The sequence below is a fragment of the Botrytis cinerea genome, chromosome 4 (genome assembly GCF_000143535.2).
Source record: "Botrytis cinerea B05.10 chromosome 4, complete sequence".
In the NCBI taxonomy this organism is placed as follows: domain Eukaryota; kingdom Fungi; phylum Ascomycota; class Leotiomycetes; order Helotiales; family Sclerotiniaceae; genus Botrytis; species Botrytis cinerea.
The window spans coordinates 893,121-913,111 of record NC_037313.1 but is presented as its reverse complement, the minus strand read 5'-3'; the positions used below and the strand labels follow the sequence as shown (position 1 = coordinate 913,111).

Genomic DNA, 19,991 nt, shown 5'->3' with positions numbered 1-19,991 from the left:
AAGTTCCTTTGAAAATTCTTTCTCTGTTGCAAGGATTAGATTTAATCCATCACGATTAACCAATAATATTACTTTATCAGTAATACCTGTCTCAGCCAAATATCTAAATCGTCAAGTCCGTTCAACAACAACCAAGTACCGATCTAAAAATCAAGGTTTTTACCCTATCTACACATCAAAAAACAACCCTATGAACAGCCCTACCAACTTTCAAAGCTCGACCCCGAGCACCCAATTCCTTCCACGTCTTCACATCCGTTCTTTCCAACTCATTAAGAGCTGCTATCTCCTCATCACTCGGTGGCTGAGATCTTCCCGTCTGAAAGTCCATGTCCGAGTACGGGACTAATTTTGTCTAGAAACATGATTAGTCATTCTGGACGTCATATCTACGAGAAGTTTTCATGCAAGACGCCTCTCACCCTAAAATACAAGGAAAGAAGGGAAATCTTCAACATACCTTCTTAGCCACTTTCCAAATACCATACAAAATGAAGAAGACGGGAATGCCGATATAAGTAGCGACGATATTGGCCCAAGCAAATGGTCTTGTAGTTGCAGCTACATAACCCTCCCCAGCGACAATCAAACACCCCATGAGAAAAGCAAATATGGATGTATATGGGAAAATTCCCGCTTTGAACGGAAGGTCAGACAAACTATTCCCTTGATGGACCCAACCGAGACGAAATCGAATATGTACGAGACATTGAGACATGTAGATTAAAAGATTACAAATTGCGATTCTAGAATATTATTAGCATGTGTTTTGAGGAAGGGGAAATTGACTCTAAAGTTAACGGCCGGAAGTTGGATCATGAAGTACAAAAGCCAAAGGCGAGGTACATACAAATTATAAAGCCAGGTAAACACAACTCCCTGTCCAAATATTGAACCAAAGAATGCGACAAAACCTATCAAAACACTGACACACATAGCTGACAACGGAACTCCATTACCTTTCCATGTGGTAGCGAATATTTTCGGTGCTTGTCCATTCTTTGCGAGAGCAAAAAGTATACGAGAGCTAGCATAGACACTAGTATTACCGGCACTGACTACAGCGATAAGAATAGCAGCATTCATAATACTAGCAGCGGCAGCAATACCTGCATCTTTGAACACAAGTGTGAAAGGAGAAGCTGCAATTTCTGTAGCAGATGTTGTAAGGAGTGAGGGGTCAGTGGACTTGATGTTGATGCTCTATACTATCGTTAGCAACATTCAAATGCTATTCGAAATTCTTAGATGATGTAAACTCACAATGACAAAGATAGATCCAACATAACAAAGTAAAATCCGCCCAACGGTTCCCTTGATAGCTCTTGGGACATCTCTACGTGGGTTCTTGGCCTCGCCAGCAGTCAAGCCAACTAACTCCGTGCCTCCATAACTCAAGAAAGCCGTACATAGAGCAGACAAAACACCGGGCCACCCTGCCGCAAAAGGGGCACCTTCTGTCGAAGATTTCCAGTAATCGAACCCTTTAGCTTTGTGGCCTGGTATTCCACCGCCGTTGAGTACCAAACCAACGATAATAAATATGATAACAACGAGGACCTTCAGAAAACTGAAGAAGAATTCTGCTTCTCCAAACCATCGAACTCCGAAGAGATTTATGACTAAAGAGTTAGACACGTGAGTAAAGACATAATTTCTCAAGCAGAGGACCTACCAACGATTACGACAAGAAATACCAAGGCCCACACCCAAGTTCCAATATCCGGTAGCCAATAACTTATGATGATACCTGCTGAAGACAGTTCAGCCGGCAAAGTAAGAACCCAAAGAAACCAATATGACCATCCTTGGGCAAAACCAAGAGCCGGGTCAAAGAACCTGTCGCCAAATGCTGCGAACGATCCAGAAACTGGAAATATGGTCGCAATCTCACCAATCTATTTCGTGGTTGATCATTAGATTCCTCTTGTTATATCTTGACCTTCGCTGAAAAGAAGGATCAATGATTTCGAAACTTACTGTAGCCACAACTAAATACACAAATATACCAGATATAATGAACGAAATCACAGCTCCAACAGGCCCAGCTGTTGATATCGTAGCCCCAGAGATGAGAAATAGTCCAGTACTTGAGAAAGTTCGTTAGCCAGGTATGCTTAAGGATAAGCAACGCAATTATTTATCTAATTTCATACAACTACAACGAACGTGCAAGCACGCATCAGAAAGCTAGTGGAGTGTAGACGGACAATTACAACTGTAAGTTCAATTCTTATTTAAAAAGTAGAAATTTGCGTCGAGATAGATGGTGATATTACCACCCGAAACATGAAGCAATGCCCATAATGAGATGGGGTTTTGAATGCAGATTGCAGCGACGTTACAATGCCTGCTGGTATTCAGATGACATGAAAGAAACGAATAAATCGAAAGACATACCCTATTGTCCCTCCCACAGCAAGCATACTGAGATGTCTTGATTTGAATTCTCTTTTCGTCTCGGATCCCCAATTTCCCACAGCAATTTCGCCATGCTTCAAAGAATTGACATCTTCCGTGGGTTGAATATCTAAATTGGTGATGTCATCCTTTCCCGTGAGCTTTCTGGTGCTAGTGATCATGTTGTATCAAGAAATCAGGAAATAAATATGAATGTTACTCAACAACAAATGTGACATTTCCCACCTCCGTTTTTACCCCTCATTATATACGTATCAATTGGAAATGTTGCATTTGCGGTGCCGCACACAATCAAGGGCGAGTTCACCCACAAACCCCATTTTTGCAGGGACTCCACAGCCTTTAGCGCCACTTCTTATCATGACCTTTGCATAGATAACTATCGATTGGTTCCTCCTCACAACTACCTATTCAATTCGATTAATAGTTCTCAATTGAGGAAGACAATAAGGTGAAATCTTATCTCGGTGTTCTAAGGAGACGGATACGGAAACGGATGCGGAGATAGAATAGTCGCACTTAAGCTTCTTGAATCTGCAGGACATCCGATAAGGCGCAAGGGGTCTTTCGATCCGAATCGCATTGGATACCTATTTGCTGGTGATCGTATGGTTGCCGAGGGAACATGTATGTCTTTCCAAAGGCGTGATAAACATGCATCCATACATATTAATTGAATCCCCAAATACTTACAAAAAAAAAATTGATTGTCATATTCAAGCTCTACTGAGATATTTGAAAATCATGGCGAATAACAAATCAAGTAAACCCGAGCGGACCACAATCGGTGGTTCTCTTAATATTCCCCGCATGATATCGGGATTATGGCAGCTAGCCGGAGGACATGACCAAAATGTCGATGTAGAAGCAGCGGCCAAGGCTATGGAACCATTGTAAGAATCCCCAAATTAAGGCTGATTTTGACTTGGTCGCTAACCATCAAGCAAGAATTGAAGCAGGACTAGATTGTTTCGACATGGCCGATCATTATGGTGACGCAGGTGAGTCTTGCTTGTCTCCAGAATTCTTAATTCTTAGGTTACTGACCCGGGTAGAACTTGTCATGGGTCAGCATAATTCATCATCGACGAAGGAAATGATAGCTTTCACAAAATGGTGTCCACCAGAAAACGGAGTTACCAGTTTCGAGAATGCCGAAAAGGCTGTGGATCTTGCATTGAAGAGGATGAAGCAAGAAAAAATTGAATTGATGCAATGTAGGAAAGTCAAAAAAGAAATACTTCGGAGGATGCTAACACGCGATAGATCATGCGTGGGACTATACGGATGATAGTTATATTCGAAATCTTGAGCACTTGCGAACTTTACAAAAACAAGGAAAAATTGGAATGATTGGAATGACAAACACAGATGCCGCACATCTCGAACTTTTGATCAATACGGGATTCAAAATCGCAACCAACCAAGTTTCCTGTTCCGTTATTGATCGTCGTCATGTTCGCGGTCGACTTGCATCAGTATGTACTGAACATGATGTTGGTATCCTAGCATATGGAACACTTCTCGGGGGTTACCTTAGTGAAAAGTGGCTTGGGGTTGATGAACCAAAGGATGAGACGGAATTGAATTGGAGTCTGAGAAAATACCTTCGATTTATCAAGGCGGCTGGAGGATGGTCATCATATCAAGTTGTGCTTCAAGCACTTTCAACAGTTGCAAAGAAGCACGGTGTTGGTATTTCTGCGGTTGCAACGAGACATGTTTTAGACCTTCCTGCTGTAAGCGCTGTGATTGTGGGATCTAGACTATCAAGTACTTCGGATAAGTATACAGCCAGCAACCTTGAGGCTTTCAGTTTCGCATTAGATGCAGAAGACATGGCTTTGATAGCAAAAGCACAGGAGGGCCTTTCAGATATACCAGGAGATTGTGGTGATGAATATCGACGGCCGCCATTTCTCACGGCAAAAGGTGATCTTAGCGATCACCTTGGAGAGCAAGATCAGGATGTTAAGATCGCCAAAGCTATCGCTAGTGGAGCTCGCATCGAATACTCTTCAGGCAGCTACTGGGAGCCCATTGCAGTATGTTTTTACCCCGTGTGTATTAAAAACATCGCTAACATTCTCTAACAGAGCTATTGTCGAGCCGTCAGAACAGGCAACACTATTCGCGTATCAGGGACTACAGCCAATTCTCCAGTCTCAAGTATTCCAGCGATAGGTGGGAAAAGTGCGCGCAGCCAGACCGTGGCAATCCTAGATATCGTTGCGCGTGCCATAAAAGCGTTGGGGGGAGACTTGTCTGATGTGGTGCAAACCAGAATATTCTTACAAAATGAGGAGGACGTCGAAGTGGTTAGTCTTGCACATGGTTGGGCGTTTAAGTGCGTGGGAATCAGACCGTCAAATACATTGGTGGTATCAGGGGTAATAGGGGACGAATTTCTCGCAGAGATTGAAGTGGAAGCTGAATTGGGTTACCGTGAAGTGGTAAGGATATAGGAGTAATGCCAAAAAGTGGAATCCGATGTGCATTCTCGTACGAAACAACTGTGTGTGTGCAAAGAGAGCAATGCTTGAAACTGGACATCAAGTAATAATACCTAAGTATGGTATGGGACTCGAGTAATGTATCTGCGAGCTTCCCGTACTTCAAAGATATCCAATTATCAAATCGGGCGGCCGCTAGCGCCAATGCAACCATGGATCTGCAGCACGCGCCTCCAAGCTGAGTCAACCAACATAATCACATGCCAAACCTCACTCCCAACTTCACTCCAAACACAAACATAATAATGATGTTCTCCACACAATCCCCACGATTTCATTCTCACGTTAAACATTCCGAGACTTCCAATTCGCTGTTCGTCGTTATACTTTGGAGACATTGGACTGGGGATCGTACCAGCCTCGGTCTTGTTTCTACTTGAGTTGATCATATGCTTCTGTTTGACCTTCCACAAGCTATGGTTTGAGGAGTGTTCTCAACTACATGCCCTCGCCCGTCAATACAGTCCTCTCCCACTCTCTGCGTCTGTCTTCATCTCCAACAAGTGAAACAATTTCACTTCAAAACTACTTTCATTTCACATACATGCATTTTCCACACCTGTCGGTCTTGTGCTTGTAATTTCCTATTCTCCTTTGAGCTCCGCGAGACCAATACCTTTTTGGAGCGCGCACATGTTATTAACACTTCTTTGTTCTTACTCGGCATCTTCTCTTTTGTACAACAACATACAACTTTAATCAATATGATAGGTATGTTCTACCATCGACAGCATACTTTGTTCCATCACTGACGAAGTGGGTAGATCATGTTCTAGGGCGACCTTCTGTAAAGTTTCGTAAGATACAAGTTTTGGCGGTGGTTTCTTTCTGGTCGTTCTACCTCTTCAAGTAACATTCCTGCGCCACCCTTTTATTATATCGTTCACTAAACATCCCAATTTACAGAGGGAACAGAGATGGTCCGCCAAAACTTAGAAAACTATCCCGTCTACTCGAAAAATACCTGACACCATGGCAAACTCTTGTCATAACCCTCCTCTACCTTTACATTGCACGAAACTTGGGAAAACTCGTTGGCCTAGAATGTCCGGAGCCCTTGGCAAACCTGTACACGAGATCATACTTTCGAGCAACATGGGTCACCACAGCTTTGGATGCGGGGTTTTGGAGTGCCATGCGTATAAGGCGGAAGTGGATTCGTGATTTTGCTGGTGTCATATTCACGTTTTATTATTTGATTGCTGCAGAGCAAGCGGACGAAAAAGTGAGAAAGGTCAGAGGGATGCTGACCGTGGACCATTTGAGAGTTAGCTGGAATAAAGGAACCACTCCGTACCTGGGATTTTTGTCGAATCTGTTACGACCAAGATTCATGAGATATCCACCTAGGGCGATCCGAATACCGAGACCATCGAGCAGTGATTACAAAGACCCAGTCAATGGATGGCTGTTCTTCGATGGGCCACTATCAGCTTTGAAAGCCCATACAAAGATCGTTTTGGATATCCCTGGTGGAGGATTTGTGGCAATGGATCCAAGAACGAATGATGACAAATTATTCGCATGGGCAGGGAAGACTGGACTGCCAGTGTTGAGTTTGGATTATAAGAAAGCTCCAGAGTTTCCATATCCTTATGCACTGAACGAATGTTACGATGTCTACAGTACAATAATCGCGAGTCGAGGTCGTTGTGTGGGATTATCCGGAGATACAATACCAAAGGTTGTCATTACCGGAGATAGCGCTGGTGGAAATCTAGCTGCTAGCACCACGCTGATGATTATTGAATCTGGAAAAACAGATGCTCGACAATTCATGGGACAAGGAACACTTCCTATTCCAGATGGTTTAGTTCTCATTTATCCTGGGTTGGACATGAACATTGGAAATTGGATGAGTGATGAACAGATGAGTTTGATTAAAGAGAAGAAATATAGGAAGACGAATAAGGGGATTATTCAAAGGAAAAGTATGCAATATACTTTGGCGGCAGGAACACCCCATCAAAGTGAAGATGAGGATGAAAGTCCAATGAAGTTGCCCTCGCCACCTGTTAGCAGGGAAGAAACCACAGAGCTTTCTCCTCGAAAACCTTCTAAAATTTCGCTACCCTCTCCTCAATATAGCACTGCTGCTCCTACAATTCTTTCCCCGTCTTTGACGAGAACTCCGGCAAATATTGATCCATTGACTCCGTCAACGTCCCATCATCCAGCACCTCTACGCACTCGCCTTGCCATGTCATCTATGATATCGTACTTTAACGATCGTATTCTTACTCCAGAAATGATGCGTGCCATGATAATTCTCTACATAGGCCCTCACAACCGCCCTGACTTTTCAACAGATTATCTTCTATCTCCAATTCTAGCACCTGATTCATTACTAGCTCAATTCCCAAAAACCTACTTTATCACTGGTGAACGAGATCCATTAGTAGACGACACTGTCATCTTTGCAGGAAGATTAAGACGCTGTCAAGGAGAAGATGCTGCAGAAGTTATGTTAATTCCGGGTATCAGTCACGGGTTCTTACAATTCGTCGGAATCTTCCCTGAAGGTTGGAAATATATTTTTCAGTGCGGAAAATGGATGCAAGAGATTTTCAGTGAGTCAGAACAGAGAGAGCTTGCAAAAGCAAATGGAAATGAGAGACATCATAGGAGGACTAGAACAGAAAGTTCTGGGGATGAAGATATGGGGCTGGAAATGCGAATGAGTATCAGTGGAAAGGGCAAAGGACCAGGGGATGTGAATGGGAACGGCGAGAGGAGAAGAAAGGAAAAGCTCTTGAGAGAAGAAATTGGGAGTGGGGAGAGAGGAAGAACGAGGTTAAGAGGAGGACTCAAAAGACAGAAAAGTATGGTCAGTTTGGCTAGTGAGGATGATCTTTTGGGAAGAAGAATGTTAGGATTGGTGGGGGGCTTGACAGGGAGAGGTGATGATGGTGGCGCTGATGATTGAGATCTGATTGGAGAGAAGGGCGGGGATTACCGCGGCTTTGTGTATCTTGAATTTTGGATTAGTTAGAGTTTACGAAATCGATATTTTTACAACAATTTTTGACCGTTGATGGTTTCAAAATCATGAGGCAGAACTCTTCAAGCCAGCTGCGAGAATGGGATATTCTCAATAATGATGCATCGATGGATGGGATACTAGTAGTGCTGGTAATCATCTTAGCATAAAGCACAATATTGATTACGGTGTCTCTAGTGGTTAATAGCAAGGCTTCATACTACATATGAATATTTGGGATCATTCAAAAAAGTGATTAGATAGTGCGAAGAGGTACTTCGGCCATGGAGTTTCGACCGCGGTGGAACTACCTCTTTTGATGACTGATATATCTATGCATGCTGCGAAGGAAATATCTGCGACACAGTTGGCAAAAAGACTATCAATAATAAGGATAAACTGGTACAGTGGGAAGATAGGAAATTTCCTATGGGTAGCGGTATACCAATCTGGATCTTTGTAAATGGTTAGACCTTATAATTTCTCTTCTCTTTGACGACTGAAATATTGGTGTGGGGGTATGCAAACTTTACTCAGCTCATGAATTTGGTTCGTTAGATGTTCCGTCCAACTCAGTTGATACCCAGATCAATTTATGGCCTGATAGAATATTTCTCATTGCATTTACAAGAATAGTTTTTAAACTTTGGAATGCACTATTTTTCTTCCTTTTATGTATTCGATTGAGTAATGTAATTTCTTGAGATACCGACCGGCTTGCTATGCGTGTAGGCATGGTATCCATTTCCTGTGGAAATTTTCACTCTCTTTAGACTGACGATATCTTCTGTGGCTTGATTTACGTGCTCCTGTGTATCTGTTTGTATGAGAGGGATATGGAAGATGTAGTACTCACGAGTGTGTGGGTTCTGTATATCTAATTGTATTCTGTTTAAAGAGCTAGCTATGTTAAGGGGATAGTAGATCTTATATAAGGTTCATTAGAAAGAGCTAGTCTCTTTTGTGTTCGCTTAGGGCTTAAATACAGTAGCCATTGAATCGAAGTTATTCACTGCGTTCACACATATAGGAAGTAAGTCTTCACGATGCTGTGGTGGTGGTCCGCAAATGGGCCAGGGACATGCCTATCTTAATCCTCTAGTATGAAGCTCTTGCATAGTATCTGGGCTTTTATGTTCATCCACATCTCTCCCAGTTTGTTCCTCCTGAGTACATGTGTTGTGCTGTACGTCGCTGTCTTCTTCCACTCTTACTGGTTACCCCTTATCTCATTCACCGAAACCTAGCATCTGCGGCAAGTCATGATTCATGATTTGTACTGGGAGGGTTTGAGGAAATTATGTATTATGTATCATGTGTGTGCTGTCGTCTCTATCACAGCTTGCCAAATGGAGCTTTTGATTCGGTTACTCCCTCTCTCCCTCCCTTCCTTCCTAATCATCCGTGAGAATTGATCGAAATTCAGCCTTTGAGTTCACCTTTCCAATTTGAAGCAATTCTACTGCTATCACAAGAACTCTACAACTCTAGAACTCTACAACTCTAGAACTCTACAACTCTAGAACTCTACAACTCTACAACTCTACAACTCTAAAAAACCTACCTCCTCATCTGACAGCACTAAGCTATCCGTCAAACTCTGAATGAGAGCTTTGCAACAGCCTCTCTTTAGACTGCAATTTTAATATCGATAACAAAATATGAGGTGTTAAAGAACATGCTTGCTCAGGCAGAGCAGCTGCTGCAAACTTTATTTGCGGAACTAATTCGCCCAGGAGAGGAAGAAGGTCCCGAATGCATTTTGAGCGACGAATACCAGGATGCCTATAGAGATGCTTCAAACGACGAGCCATCATCGTGAAACTAGGGATAATATCTCAAGTCCATCCTCCCCAATAACGCAGGCCAAACAGGAAATTGCCTTGGAGCCATCGCCTCTAAAGTCACAACCAATAGTTTCAGAAAAGAAGAATTTACGCGAGGAAATCGGCCTCACGGGTGAGACATCTGATAAAACAAATTCGAAGTTGGAATTTGAATGGGAGCAACAAGGCCATGACCTTTCCATTCGCTCTCGTGTGGCTATCTTTAGAGTCTGCAAATACTCTGACCGTGTTATTAACGATGAATCTCTATTCCTGACTTTGTTGGACCGAAGCTAGGGAGGAATACGACTGATTGATCCCATCAGAGTTTTCTGATTCCAATTCAAGGAAGAGACACTGCAATCCGTACCTCAAGAAGTTGATACAATGATGCCTTATCTCCGAGAATCTCAGGGTGTTCAATAGTCCAAACTGCACTTCAACAATGACGATCATCGAATCCCTGAGCCAATTAGAATATTCAAATCATTTGAGATATTGAACTCAATTGGAACATTGAACTAATTCCAGATTTCTAATTGCTTTTGGACATTCAAACCCTTATATTGTTGGACTATTGGATACTCTGTTCAAGATAGTGATCTTCCACTGGAGCACTTCCAGAAACTAATCACGATCAGCCAAATTTCTACTTTTGCAAAGAAGAATAAAATCGGTGCGCAGATTGCACAACTTAGATGTGGCTTTGAGTTACACATCTTGGTCGGGGAAGCTGGCATATCGGCGGATCCAACCTCAAAGATTCTTAGACAAGGAAATCCGATTGGCATGCGAAAAAACGTGTATTTTGAGAAGTAAGCTAAGATGAACTTCTTAAGGCAAGAAGGAAACCTGGCCACTTGCAGAAGACTTGGTAAGTATCATCATCACTTGGATTTCAATAATTCTGAGAATTAGCACTGGCTTATCATAGAAAAAGTTTCTTGATAATTGCCGCAAGCAAAAGAGGCTCGGTAGTAATACTGCTCAACTGGTCGAGTTCTTCGGTAAAGGAATGCTGTTCCTCTATCCATTCTTTCTACCCAAGATCAAGAAGGGGGCAAAGAAGACTAGATTAAAGAAATGATCTGTCGCTCGGCTGAGTGTACTATGTACCTTGATACACTCATCACACAGCGCTTTCGCGAAGAATTTGTTAATCTTAGCCAAAGTCTTCGAGCCTCGCTTTGAAGTATTATCAAAGAATCCCGACATTGGAGCGTTGATGCAGGAATTAGATCTCGAAGATTTGCACCCGGAAGATTCTGAAGATTGCCGGGACAAACAGGACAGCAGTAGCAATGATCAAATGCAAGAACTCTTTGAATGATTCCCTGGAACTTTATCTACTCTCTACAAGCTCGCATCATCCAATCTAGTTTGACTATACTCTTAGAAGATTTACAACAACTTACCGAGGGCACATGGCTCTCAGATACCATCGTTGATGTATTTACATAATGACAAGAAGCCGAAGGATTTATATTTGTTAAGATCAAGCAGCCTCGAGACGTTCAACAGTAAGCCAAGGGAGGTTCAGCAAAATCTCCGTACGATGTGTATAAATTCCATCAAAGGCCTTGGTGTATACTTTAATCGGTATGTTTTCATCACTCTCCACGTTCTGACTTGATTTTAAAGAGATCCCACTGACATTTGAGATGTAGGATACTTTGTGTTAAGCGTTTGCACATCATCGGACCACACAACTTGCGCAGATCACCAAGCCGGTTGGACCAAGCAGAGTATCTAGTAGTCCGGACTTTAGTCCAACGATAAAGATTATCAAATCTCCGAATCTACAAACCAACTAATAAATATTCAAATCATTTGAGATATTGAATTTGATTAAAACGTTGAACCATTTTCAGATTTCTGATTGCTTTTGAACATTCAAAACCTTTCATTGTTGGACTGCAGTCCAGACTACCGGATACCTTGGGACGGAAAGCAAAAGTCCAGATAACAATCAAAATTTGTGATAGTTTCAACAACGACCACACTCCGAATTTGGATTTCCAGAAATGGTTGACCGAAGTTTTTATGGCAGGAGACGACCCCAAGACGGTAAAGTTTTCAGTCCAAAGAATGAACTCCATGCGACAGCTGGATTTCGATGGTTTTGGAATCATCGCCTTGCATAACGCTATCCGAATTTACGATGGCGAAGTTGATGCAGAGATGTTCTCGGAGGAATGGAGTCGTCAAGAAAGATATAGATTTTGTGCCATGGTGGTTCAACATGCAAGGAAGTTGTATAAGGATAGCAGAGTCTAATGAGATCGACATGGGTATGATATAGATCAAGAAGGTTTCAGTATTCCATTTCCATTACCTGGTTGGCTCTCCAGCTGCCTGGTCCTCCCGCTACATGTTACTCCCACTACATGGCCCACCTTCGATTGTTTAAATCAAGTCTAGATTTCAAGATGCATTCGTTATTTGAATTAATTCCAGTTATCAAAACTATTAACCGAAATACTCGCATGCATTTAAACATTCTGAGGTGTTTACTACAGGTCATAGGTTAACATACTAGTATCTGAAAAAAATTGATTTAGTAATATTTCTGACATAGTCTTAGTTTCAGTACAAAGGCATTTGTGGAAAGAACACAAAGACAGGCGCCGCCTCCTACAAGTGGAGTCAGTTACAAGGCATATATTATTGACAAATTGCAACGGCCACAGAAATGTGTCTAGACTTCTAGAGTCAATAATATGATTCTACGAGCTTTACTTCCCACACCAATACCAATAGAGGGTATCACAAGATCAATCACTAGCTCACAATTCAAAGCAGCAAACAAAGTTCACTGTCCAAAAGTTTCATTCCAACGAAAAGATTGCGAGTTGTTTAACGGTGCACACCGAAATCCCAATCTCCAAACCACAGAACTTTTTAAAGAGAGAAAATAACAACATGACGTGACCTTTCAATTTAGATCCTCAACCCTAACCATCGTCCCAAGAGGCAAACTCATACACTTCCAGCGCACCAAGATACATCGTGCCTCCTTGATCCCAACCCCACACCATGACCATCGATCTTGCACCTCCATCCCCAACACCCTCTCTTCATCTTCCAATCCACTCCTTTCTCCCCTAACCCCCATCCCACCGCAACCTAAACCGTAGTAATCGGTTCCCTCAAACCACTCATACCCTTACACCCAAGCGTACTACAACAAACACTCTCCCCGCCAGTAATCAACTCACAGCCCGCCAAATGACCATCACCATTCCATTTGCAGAGTGTGCCTCCGGTTCCTGGGTTAGGATTGCAGCAGTATGCTGTACCGGGGTAAGGACAGAACGCCTACGAGTTAAAATATCAGTCTGTGTTTTGAGGAAGCGATGAAAATGCGAGAGAGAAGCAATGACGTGGTGAAGAGAGAGATAGGAAAAGGAGAGAAGGGAAAAACACACGTTTGATTTTGTGTGTCCCAGATCGCGCTTCTTCTTCAAGTCCTTAAAACACGCAGACAAGTCAGCGGAAAAGAATCAATACATAAGATAAGAACTATCATCCAGTTCCCTTCCGCTCCACCCATCAGCAAAAAATAACACAAGAAAACACAATAAACACCCCAAAGAAACCCCACAAACTCACCACACTATTACTAAACGGCGGCACGTTATCCTCTGGCCCGGGCGTAAAAGTCGGCTTAACCCACTTTCCCACGACCGGTCCCCCTCCCGCAAAGGGAACCAACCCATCATCTCTCGGGGGATCAATATCCTCCAGCGGTTCCGGGAGCGGAATGCCCTGACGCGGAACCACCTGGCGTAGAACTGTATTCGGGATAAGATCTTTAGCTTCGAGAGCTGAGTTGGGGTTGGGGGCTGGGACGGCGATGGCGGCGCTGAGGTTGAGGTGGTTGAGGAGGAGGGTGAGGGTGAGAGTGAGGATTGGGAGATGCATTTTGGTTGGGGAGATTGGGTGAATGAGCGTGGTTTGTGGAAATGGTATCTTGAGTTGGCGCGCGGTATTCGGGTGTAAATGGCACGGCAATTTGAGTCAACAGAAAGGAAAAAGAGAAGGAATCCGGCTTCAGGGGGATAACTACCCCTATAAACACACGCACACCCAATACACGAAACCTCGGTTCTCGCATTCCTTACGAGCTTTCTTAAGTTAATGTGGCATCATGGTGTAACTGAGGAATGAGAATTCAAACGATGAGAATGTAGATCGAGGTAGTCCAAGAATGTGGAATGTATGAATTCAAAATTGTGATTTGCTATCCTATTTCGAAAAATCTTTCAAAAAAAAACGTAACTCCATGTCTGCAATGCCATGTCCGCCAATTCGACCCCTTTCACCTCCCAGTCCCAATCACAATCTATGTCTCATTTATAAAAGAGTAAAGATCAAATATTACATCCCAACCACTCTCATCAATCCATAACCAACGGAAATGACCACTAGCCATGTAAGGATACTTGCTGGTACGCCACGAGTGATGAAATGTTTCACTTGTAAGTATCTTTGTCCTGTTTGGGAATCTTCCATCATAATTGCAGCTATATATCATTAGCATTTCTTTATCTACGAATAGAAAATGGGATATACATACTCATATTAGGGAAACCACTTGTAGGCAATCCCATAGCGGCACTACACATTAATGTAGCACCCATAACCAAAAGGTTGGGATGTGGCTCCTCCATACTTGCTCCGACACTATGTACTAATGGAAGAATAATGAGAGCCGCGACAGTGTGACTGATAAATGTCGCAACAACCAAGACGAGACATGAGAATACGACAAGTACGCTATAAAGACTGAGACCCTCAACTCTCGCAGTGATTTCACCAGCAATAGTATGCAACAACCCTGACGAGTTGACAGCTTTACCTAGAGAAAGTCCTCCAGCAGCTAGAATTATAATAGTCCATAAGAAGTTGTTAAAGTCTTCTTTTGTTAAGATACCGGTACCAAAGAACAGAATTATTGGAATGATTGCGACTACTCCCATATCACCAAAGATCGCTTCAAGCTGATGACTTACACACCAGAGAACAATGGTGCCAAGAGTAACAAGTGTGATAAACCACTGAACTCCAGTGAATGCATCCTTAACCGGACGAATGGGAACAATTGTAGTTCCACGTCCAGGCTTGAAGGTAAGAAGTAAGAGGATCCAAATAAGGACGATGGAAATTATACCGACTGGCAAGACGATAAAAAACCAAGTTCCCCAATCTGGTTGTGGAGACATGATTTGAAGAGCGACAATATTCTGTGGCGATGCAATTGGCGAGAGCATTCCACCAATGTTGGATGAAAGTGCAATGCCAAGAATAACTGCTTTCGACATTTGAGATTCGGAAGGAAGATTTCGAAGCATGGGCTAGAACTATTAATGATAGGATTCAGATAAGAAAAGGGATTTTGAGCTTACTTGGATGATTGAGAAACACAAGACGGGTGCTGCAACATTACTGATCCACATACTTGCAAAAGCTGCTACGAACATGTTGGTGATGAGAACTGTTCTTGGCCTTGTTCCTGCCTTGCTTAGGACAAAAGTCGCTATTCTCTTAGCAATATCATATTTGGAAAGCGCTGCAGCTACTGTAAATCCACCAAGTAATAACATGATGACTGGAGTCCACATTGCGGAGAAAATATATTTGGCCGCAGCTGGAGCTTCAAGTCGATGGTGAGGCTTTTCATCAGAGCGAACCACGCCTAGAATGACACAGAGGAATGGAATCATGAGGGATGTCACGAAGAGAGGTATGACCTAAACATCAGTCAATAAGGGATTATGATTAGGACTTTCAAGAGTTTCTTACCTCGGTAGCCCACAACAGACTGACAAACACCAGCATTGCTAAACAATTTTGTTGCTCTGGCTTCTCCATGATGGGGATAAGCAATAGTAGAATGAAAATGGTAATGATTCCAACCAATGTGAACATCGTTGAACTAAAGAGCCATCTTGGACATTTTACTCTCCCAACTGGTGTTGATAATTCCTTCATCTCAGCAATGTCGGCATCATCACCTTGCAACCGGAGTTTGGATGGATCATTATCTACGCCGAGTAGAGTCCTTCTAATACCCATATTCGCAGCTTGAGCTTTCCTCTCAATGCCAATCATTTCCCTCCAGACTGTATTTCTCTCCCAAACGACATGTTCTCGTAGATGTGAGCGCAATTCCTTCTTTGCCATGTCGACGTCTCCTTGAGTTGCTACATCGGAATACATTCGCTCTATTCGTGATATGTTCTCCTCAATATGCTTCAGTGTTTCGGGGCGGAAAGGATATGCTGGAGCTACGACATCCTGGAGGTATTTCGACTTTAAATTTCTGTACAATATTTTATCGTATTTCTTGCAAACCTTCTTGAAACCTGTCTGATTAAGCTGAACGAAAGATTTCAGTTCACATAGTGACACATATAGACTAACGGCACGCTTTTTCAAAGTGATCCCTGACGAATAGAAGGCATTGAATGCCTGCTCTGCCAAATCCTCGTAGTTCAGACTGTTGCGTCGAGCAGGCTTCACTAAATCCGTGGAAGAGCGCATGTCCTCGTAAGCCCCCGAATTTGCGTCATGGGGAGAGCTCTTGCTTCTCTTTGGCATGGGTGGTTTGCGCAGCGCGGTGTTCTCATCGTCGTCATCATCATCACTATCTTCAACGCCCTCATCTATTGATCGACTTATTGTGCTTGAACGCCTTCTCCCTTTGGGAACGATAGATTTAAAGATACTGTTTTGTCGTGGTCGATCATTGCTCGATGCTCTTGGCCGGCCATTGCCATTGCCATCTGTTTGATTGCTTTCTAGTACTTCAGCCTCAAATTCCTCTTCCTCCTTCAACAGCTCCGTAACCTCGCCAAAGATCTCAACCTCCTTCGATTCGTAAAAGCTTGATATCTTTTCCAATTCTGCATCCAGTGCTCTGCGAAAGATAGCATCCGAATCTTCGGCCGGTCTGATTAGGGGGGAATTTTCGGCGTCTTCGGCGGCAGTGGAGGGTCGATGTACATTCTTCTCAAGTTGGTAGATTCTGCAGAAAAGACATCATTAGCATCATTCGGAAAAGAGTTTGCGCCAAGACTTACAATTTCTTCAAATTGCTATAAGCGATGTAGTGACTGCTCCAATCTGGAACAGCATTGAATTGTATGCTATGTGAGAACTTCATCTCGTCTGCCTCCTCAAGTCTTTTTCTCTTTTCCGCCCTTCTTCTCTCTCTCTCACTTATATGCGATTCCGGAGGTGGATCGTCTCGTGCGCCAGGATATTCAGCGAGCTCAAATTCTTCGTAATCTCGTAGTGAATGTTGGCGCGTATCAATGTGTGAACTCCCTCCTCTGTCCAGTCTTGTCGAAGATGTTATCTTATCGTTATGGAGTCGATGGAGCTGGTTGAGTTTCGATTTAGAGGAGGGATTGAGGATCACCTGCGAAGAAGCTATCTTGAATGTTCTGGACCTTCAACATCAAGATATTGTAGGTGACTTCATATAATTGGTAACATGTTGCGGTCAGGGTAAAGCCTGAGTGTGTGTGCCCAGTATAGTGGAGACAAATGATGGTATTTTCGATGTGGTCAAGTTTTGTTCACGCTTTGTACAAATGAAGCCAAGTTAATTGAAATGGTATAATATGATTTGTTGCGTTGAGAATTCCAAACCTTATGATTATGACAAGCATGTCAATGCAACTACTATCTAACACAAATGTGCCTTGCTATTTTTACCGTATCTATGTCTTACCCAACGAGGAATCTTATCCACTTATAATGATGAAATGAAGCATGCATGTAATCATTACATTGTGATTGGCCAGAATGTCATATCAAAATCCCACGCCGATGCTCTACCATCACCCATTTTGGGAATGTTTTTCTACCTCCCAGGTGCTCTGCTCTGCATGTTACATCCGGGAGATCCTCGCAAAGCCAAGATATATCCCGTTTGACGGTTCTCAGAATCTGCACTGTATGAGTAACCCCCACGCTGCGAGTGACCAAGTAATACGTTCATCAGCATATTGTGTTCATGGCTAAAAAGAAAATTTGGTTTGTTGTTTGGCTGAGTTTGACGGATCATTGTAGTCGATCCAGAATGCAATAAAGGCGTTGCCTCGTGATTTCGTGCAGCTAAACCGCCTTTTTACTCTGCTGTCAGGTCCAATGTACCGTGGAAAACGGAGTCTGAGAGGTTGCAAACGAAGAAAGTGCTGTGGCACAGTTGGCTGATCAGGACAGAATTAGAATGGATCTCCAAGAATCCAAAAAGGTCTACTGACCTCATTTTCGCAACTTTGGTAATCCCACGGATTACTATCATTAGTTCACCTGTCTTGAGTGTATGGCGTGCTAATGACTAAAAGTATCAAGATAAATGGAAGGGGAGTATTTGGTATGTTTGATCAGAGAATGTGATTTCGAGAGCTAAACATTGTACTGCCTAATAGATACCAACTGCCTAAAAGGCATGGATGGGGTTGCAGGTGATACTAAGAAGACTATGACTCAAAAGAGTTCCAAAAAAGAAACTGTCGATACAATCGACCCCTCTCCAATGATACCTCTAACCTTTAACCCATCAACAGTACAAAAACGAATCCCATTATCAAGGCAACGGAGCTACCTCCACCATACTTCAAGTCCACAGCCTCTGATTTCTTTGAAGGAACAGGTGCAGGTACAGAAGCTGTGGCTGATGGTATAGCTGTTGTAGTTACTGGACTCGCTTCACCCCCTGTGTTATCACCACTGACATCATCATATGGATACGAGTCTGTATACTATTGGTAATCGGAACGTCAGTGATCCTGTATTGAACAGATAACTTGGATATAAATGAAATGCTGCATTAGCAACGAGATGGGTGTTCAAGGAGGTGAAGAGGTGGGGAGAGACAGGAACATGTATTGGGTAGGGTTAAACTTATGAATAGATTACATACGTTGTATGTGCCATCGGATTTGCCCCATCCATCAACGATCTTTTTCAAGACTCCCTGGCCTGAGCCACAATTTGCTTTCGTATCAGGTAAAGGCCAGGCTGGATCAAACCTATCTGATGATAGAGGACCTGGGTATGATGAATTGAAAAGCAACTTAGTGGTATTGACGGCATAATTATCGTATCCTGCTTTGCTGGCGACAATACCAAGAACGTTTGCACCACAGTCCCAGCGACCAAGAGAAGGAAGTCCCCAGTTAAGCTCTATGGTTGAAAGCATACTATAGTGATTGTAGAATGTATCATCGGTAGTGTTTTTAAAGGAGGAAGGAATAGCACCACCGAGAAGGATAGCAAACATTTTGTTCTCCTCATCGTCTTCGTCATTCTCATCCCAAGTGAGTACAACCAAGGTATCGTTCATGAAATAATCGTTGGTAAGTAAAGGTTCGAGGAACATACGAGACCAATTTCCAGCTATAGTGTCATTAGTATCGTGGCCATTGTTTGTCATATTCGGTGTGATGAAAGACCACTGTGGAAGAGTTTTGTTTGCCAAATCTGATTCAAATGACTCAAAGCTTTTAATCAAAGCAAGCCTAGTAGCGTTGCTGGTAACTGAATCAAACATCACTAATGGGTTATGTTTTCGAACATAATCTTCTCGGAATGGGTCGGTCTTCGAGAAATTCCATCCTTCAAAGCCAGCATATGGTATATCTTCTTGGTATTCGCCCCAAGAAATCCCTTTAGTGTCGAGTAGATCTACAACAGTGGATATATTGGCCGGAATTTGAAAGAATTCATCTGCATCCATGCCGAATGTGTCACCTCCGACAACCGCACAATAGTTTGGCTGAGAAGGATGTGTTACTCCCCAGTAATTACTGAGTGTTATGCCTTGTGCAGCAAGCCATTGAAAATTGGGGTCATTGGTAGCTTCCTTGAAATCCTATACCGAGGCCGTCAGTCTATGGCAAATACTGAATGTATAGATCAAGTATCTCAAGCAACGATGATACCTTACCATATTCTCGAGCCATATTTGGACAAATCTGCTAAATACCTCGCCACTGACGTCAGAAACAGGAGAAATTGGTTTCTGAGTTGCTTGTGCCGCGATTATTGCAGTGAAGGCTGGTTCAATCGTGGACTGGGTGAGTGGTGATGAGACGATAGGGGGTGTAGGAACAATGGCCAAAGTCGAGCCAAGAAAAATGACCAACAGCTTGAGTGTTGAAAGATTCATTTTGTGTTTATCTGATTTGATGTAGATGTGTGTGTCAAAAGTTTGAAGCCCAAAAAGAGAAAATG

The 19,991-nt window shown here is 42.9% G+C and overlaps 6 protein-coding genes across 9 annotated transcripts; 2 read left to right on the top strand and 4 right to left on the bottom strand.

Moving 5' to 3' along the window:
• Nucleotides 1-24: 24 nt before the first annotated feature.
• BCIN_04g02510 (hypothetical protein) lies at nt 25-2,762 on the bottom strand. Of its 2 annotated transcripts, XM_024692463.1 has the most exons (8): nt 2,401-2,762; nt 2,211-2,350; nt 1,981-2,089; nt 1,676-1,898; nt 1,264-1,622; nt 851-1,203; nt 461-746; nt 25-355 (listed from the first exon to the last, which is right to left on the bottom strand). In XM_024692463.1, exons 6-8 carry the CDS (start codon nt 1,084-1,086, stop codon nt 176-178), a joined length of 702 nt encoding a protein of 233 aa, XP_024548238.1. In that variant the 5' UTR covers nt 1,087-1,203; nt 1,264-1,622; nt 1,676-1,898; nt 1,981-2,089; nt 2,211-2,350; nt 2,401-2,762; the 3' UTR covers nt 25-175. The 2 variants fall into 2 exon arrangements, with proteins under 2 accessions (XP_024548238.1, XP_001557266.1); XM_001557216.2 differs by lacking the exon at nt 2,211-2,350.
• A 379-nt stretch (nt 2,763-3,141) lies between these two features.
• Nucleotides 3,142-5,004, top strand: BCIN_04g02500 (hypothetical protein). 3 transcript variants are annotated; one of them, XM_024692460.1, is made up of 5 exons: nt 3,142-3,314; nt 3,370-3,422; nt 3,477-3,638; nt 3,688-4,466; nt 4,520-5,004. In XM_024692460.1, exons 1-5 carry the CDS (start codon nt 3,166-3,168, stop codon nt 4,688-4,690), a joined length of 1,314 nt encoding a protein of 437 aa, XP_024548235.1. In that variant the 5' UTR covers nt 3,142-3,165; the 3' UTR covers nt 4,691-5,004. The 3 variants fall into 3 exon arrangements, with proteins under 3 accessions (XP_024548235.1, XP_024548236.1, XP_024548237.1); XM_024692461.1 differs by having other exon boundaries at nt 3,370-3,638; XM_024692462.1 differs by having other exon boundaries at nt 3,370-3,638; nt 3,688-5,004.
• Nucleotides 5,005-5,181: 177 nt separating this feature from the next.
• BCIN_04g02490 (hypothetical protein) lies at nt 5,182-7,953 on the top strand. Its single transcript, XM_024692459.1, has 3 exons — nt 5,182-5,645; nt 5,699-5,783; nt 5,841-7,953. Exons 1-3 carry the CDS (start codon nt 5,639-5,641, stop codon nt 7,858-7,860), a joined length of 2,112 nt encoding a protein of 703 aa, XP_024548234.1. The 5' UTR covers nt 5,182-5,638; the 3' UTR covers nt 7,861-7,953.
• Nucleotides 7,954-12,556: 4,603 nt separating this feature from the next.
• BCIN_04g02480 (hypothetical protein) lies at nt 12,557-13,844 on the bottom strand. The gene is made up of 3 exons (XM_024692458.1): nt 13,353-13,844; nt 13,169-13,210; nt 12,557-13,058 (listed from the first exon to the last, which is right to left on the bottom strand). Exons 1-3 carry the CDS (start codon nt 13,662-13,664, stop codon nt 12,867-12,869), a joined length of 546 nt encoding a protein of 181 aa, XP_024548233.1. The 5' UTR covers nt 13,665-13,844; the 3' UTR covers nt 12,557-12,866.
• Nucleotides 13,845-13,894: 50 nt separating this feature from the next.
• On the bottom strand, nt 13,895-17,394 carry BCIN_04g02470 (hypothetical protein). Its single transcript, XM_001557222.2, has 5 exons — nt 16,826-17,394; nt 15,546-16,770; nt 15,149-15,493; nt 14,320-15,097; nt 13,895-14,266 (listed from the first exon to the last, which is right to left on the bottom strand). The coding sequence occupies exons 1-5, from the start codon at nt 16,906-16,908 to the stop codon at nt 14,121-14,123; spliced, it is 2,577 nt and encodes an 858-aa protein (XP_001557272.2). The 5' UTR covers nt 16,909-17,394; the 3' UTR covers nt 13,895-14,120.
• Nucleotides 17,395-18,112: 718 nt separating this feature from the next.
• On the bottom strand, nt 18,113-19,976 carry BCIN_04g02460 (hypothetical protein). Its single transcript, XM_001557223.2, has 3 exons — nt 19,705-19,976; nt 18,679-19,629; nt 18,113-18,517 (listed from the first exon to the last, which is right to left on the bottom strand). The coding sequence occupies exons 1-3, from the start codon at nt 19,924-19,926 to the stop codon at nt 18,308-18,310; spliced, it is 1,383 nt and encodes a 460-aa protein (XP_001557273.1). The 5' UTR covers nt 19,927-19,976; the 3' UTR covers nt 18,113-18,307.
• Nucleotides 19,977-19,991: the final 15 nt, after the last annotated feature.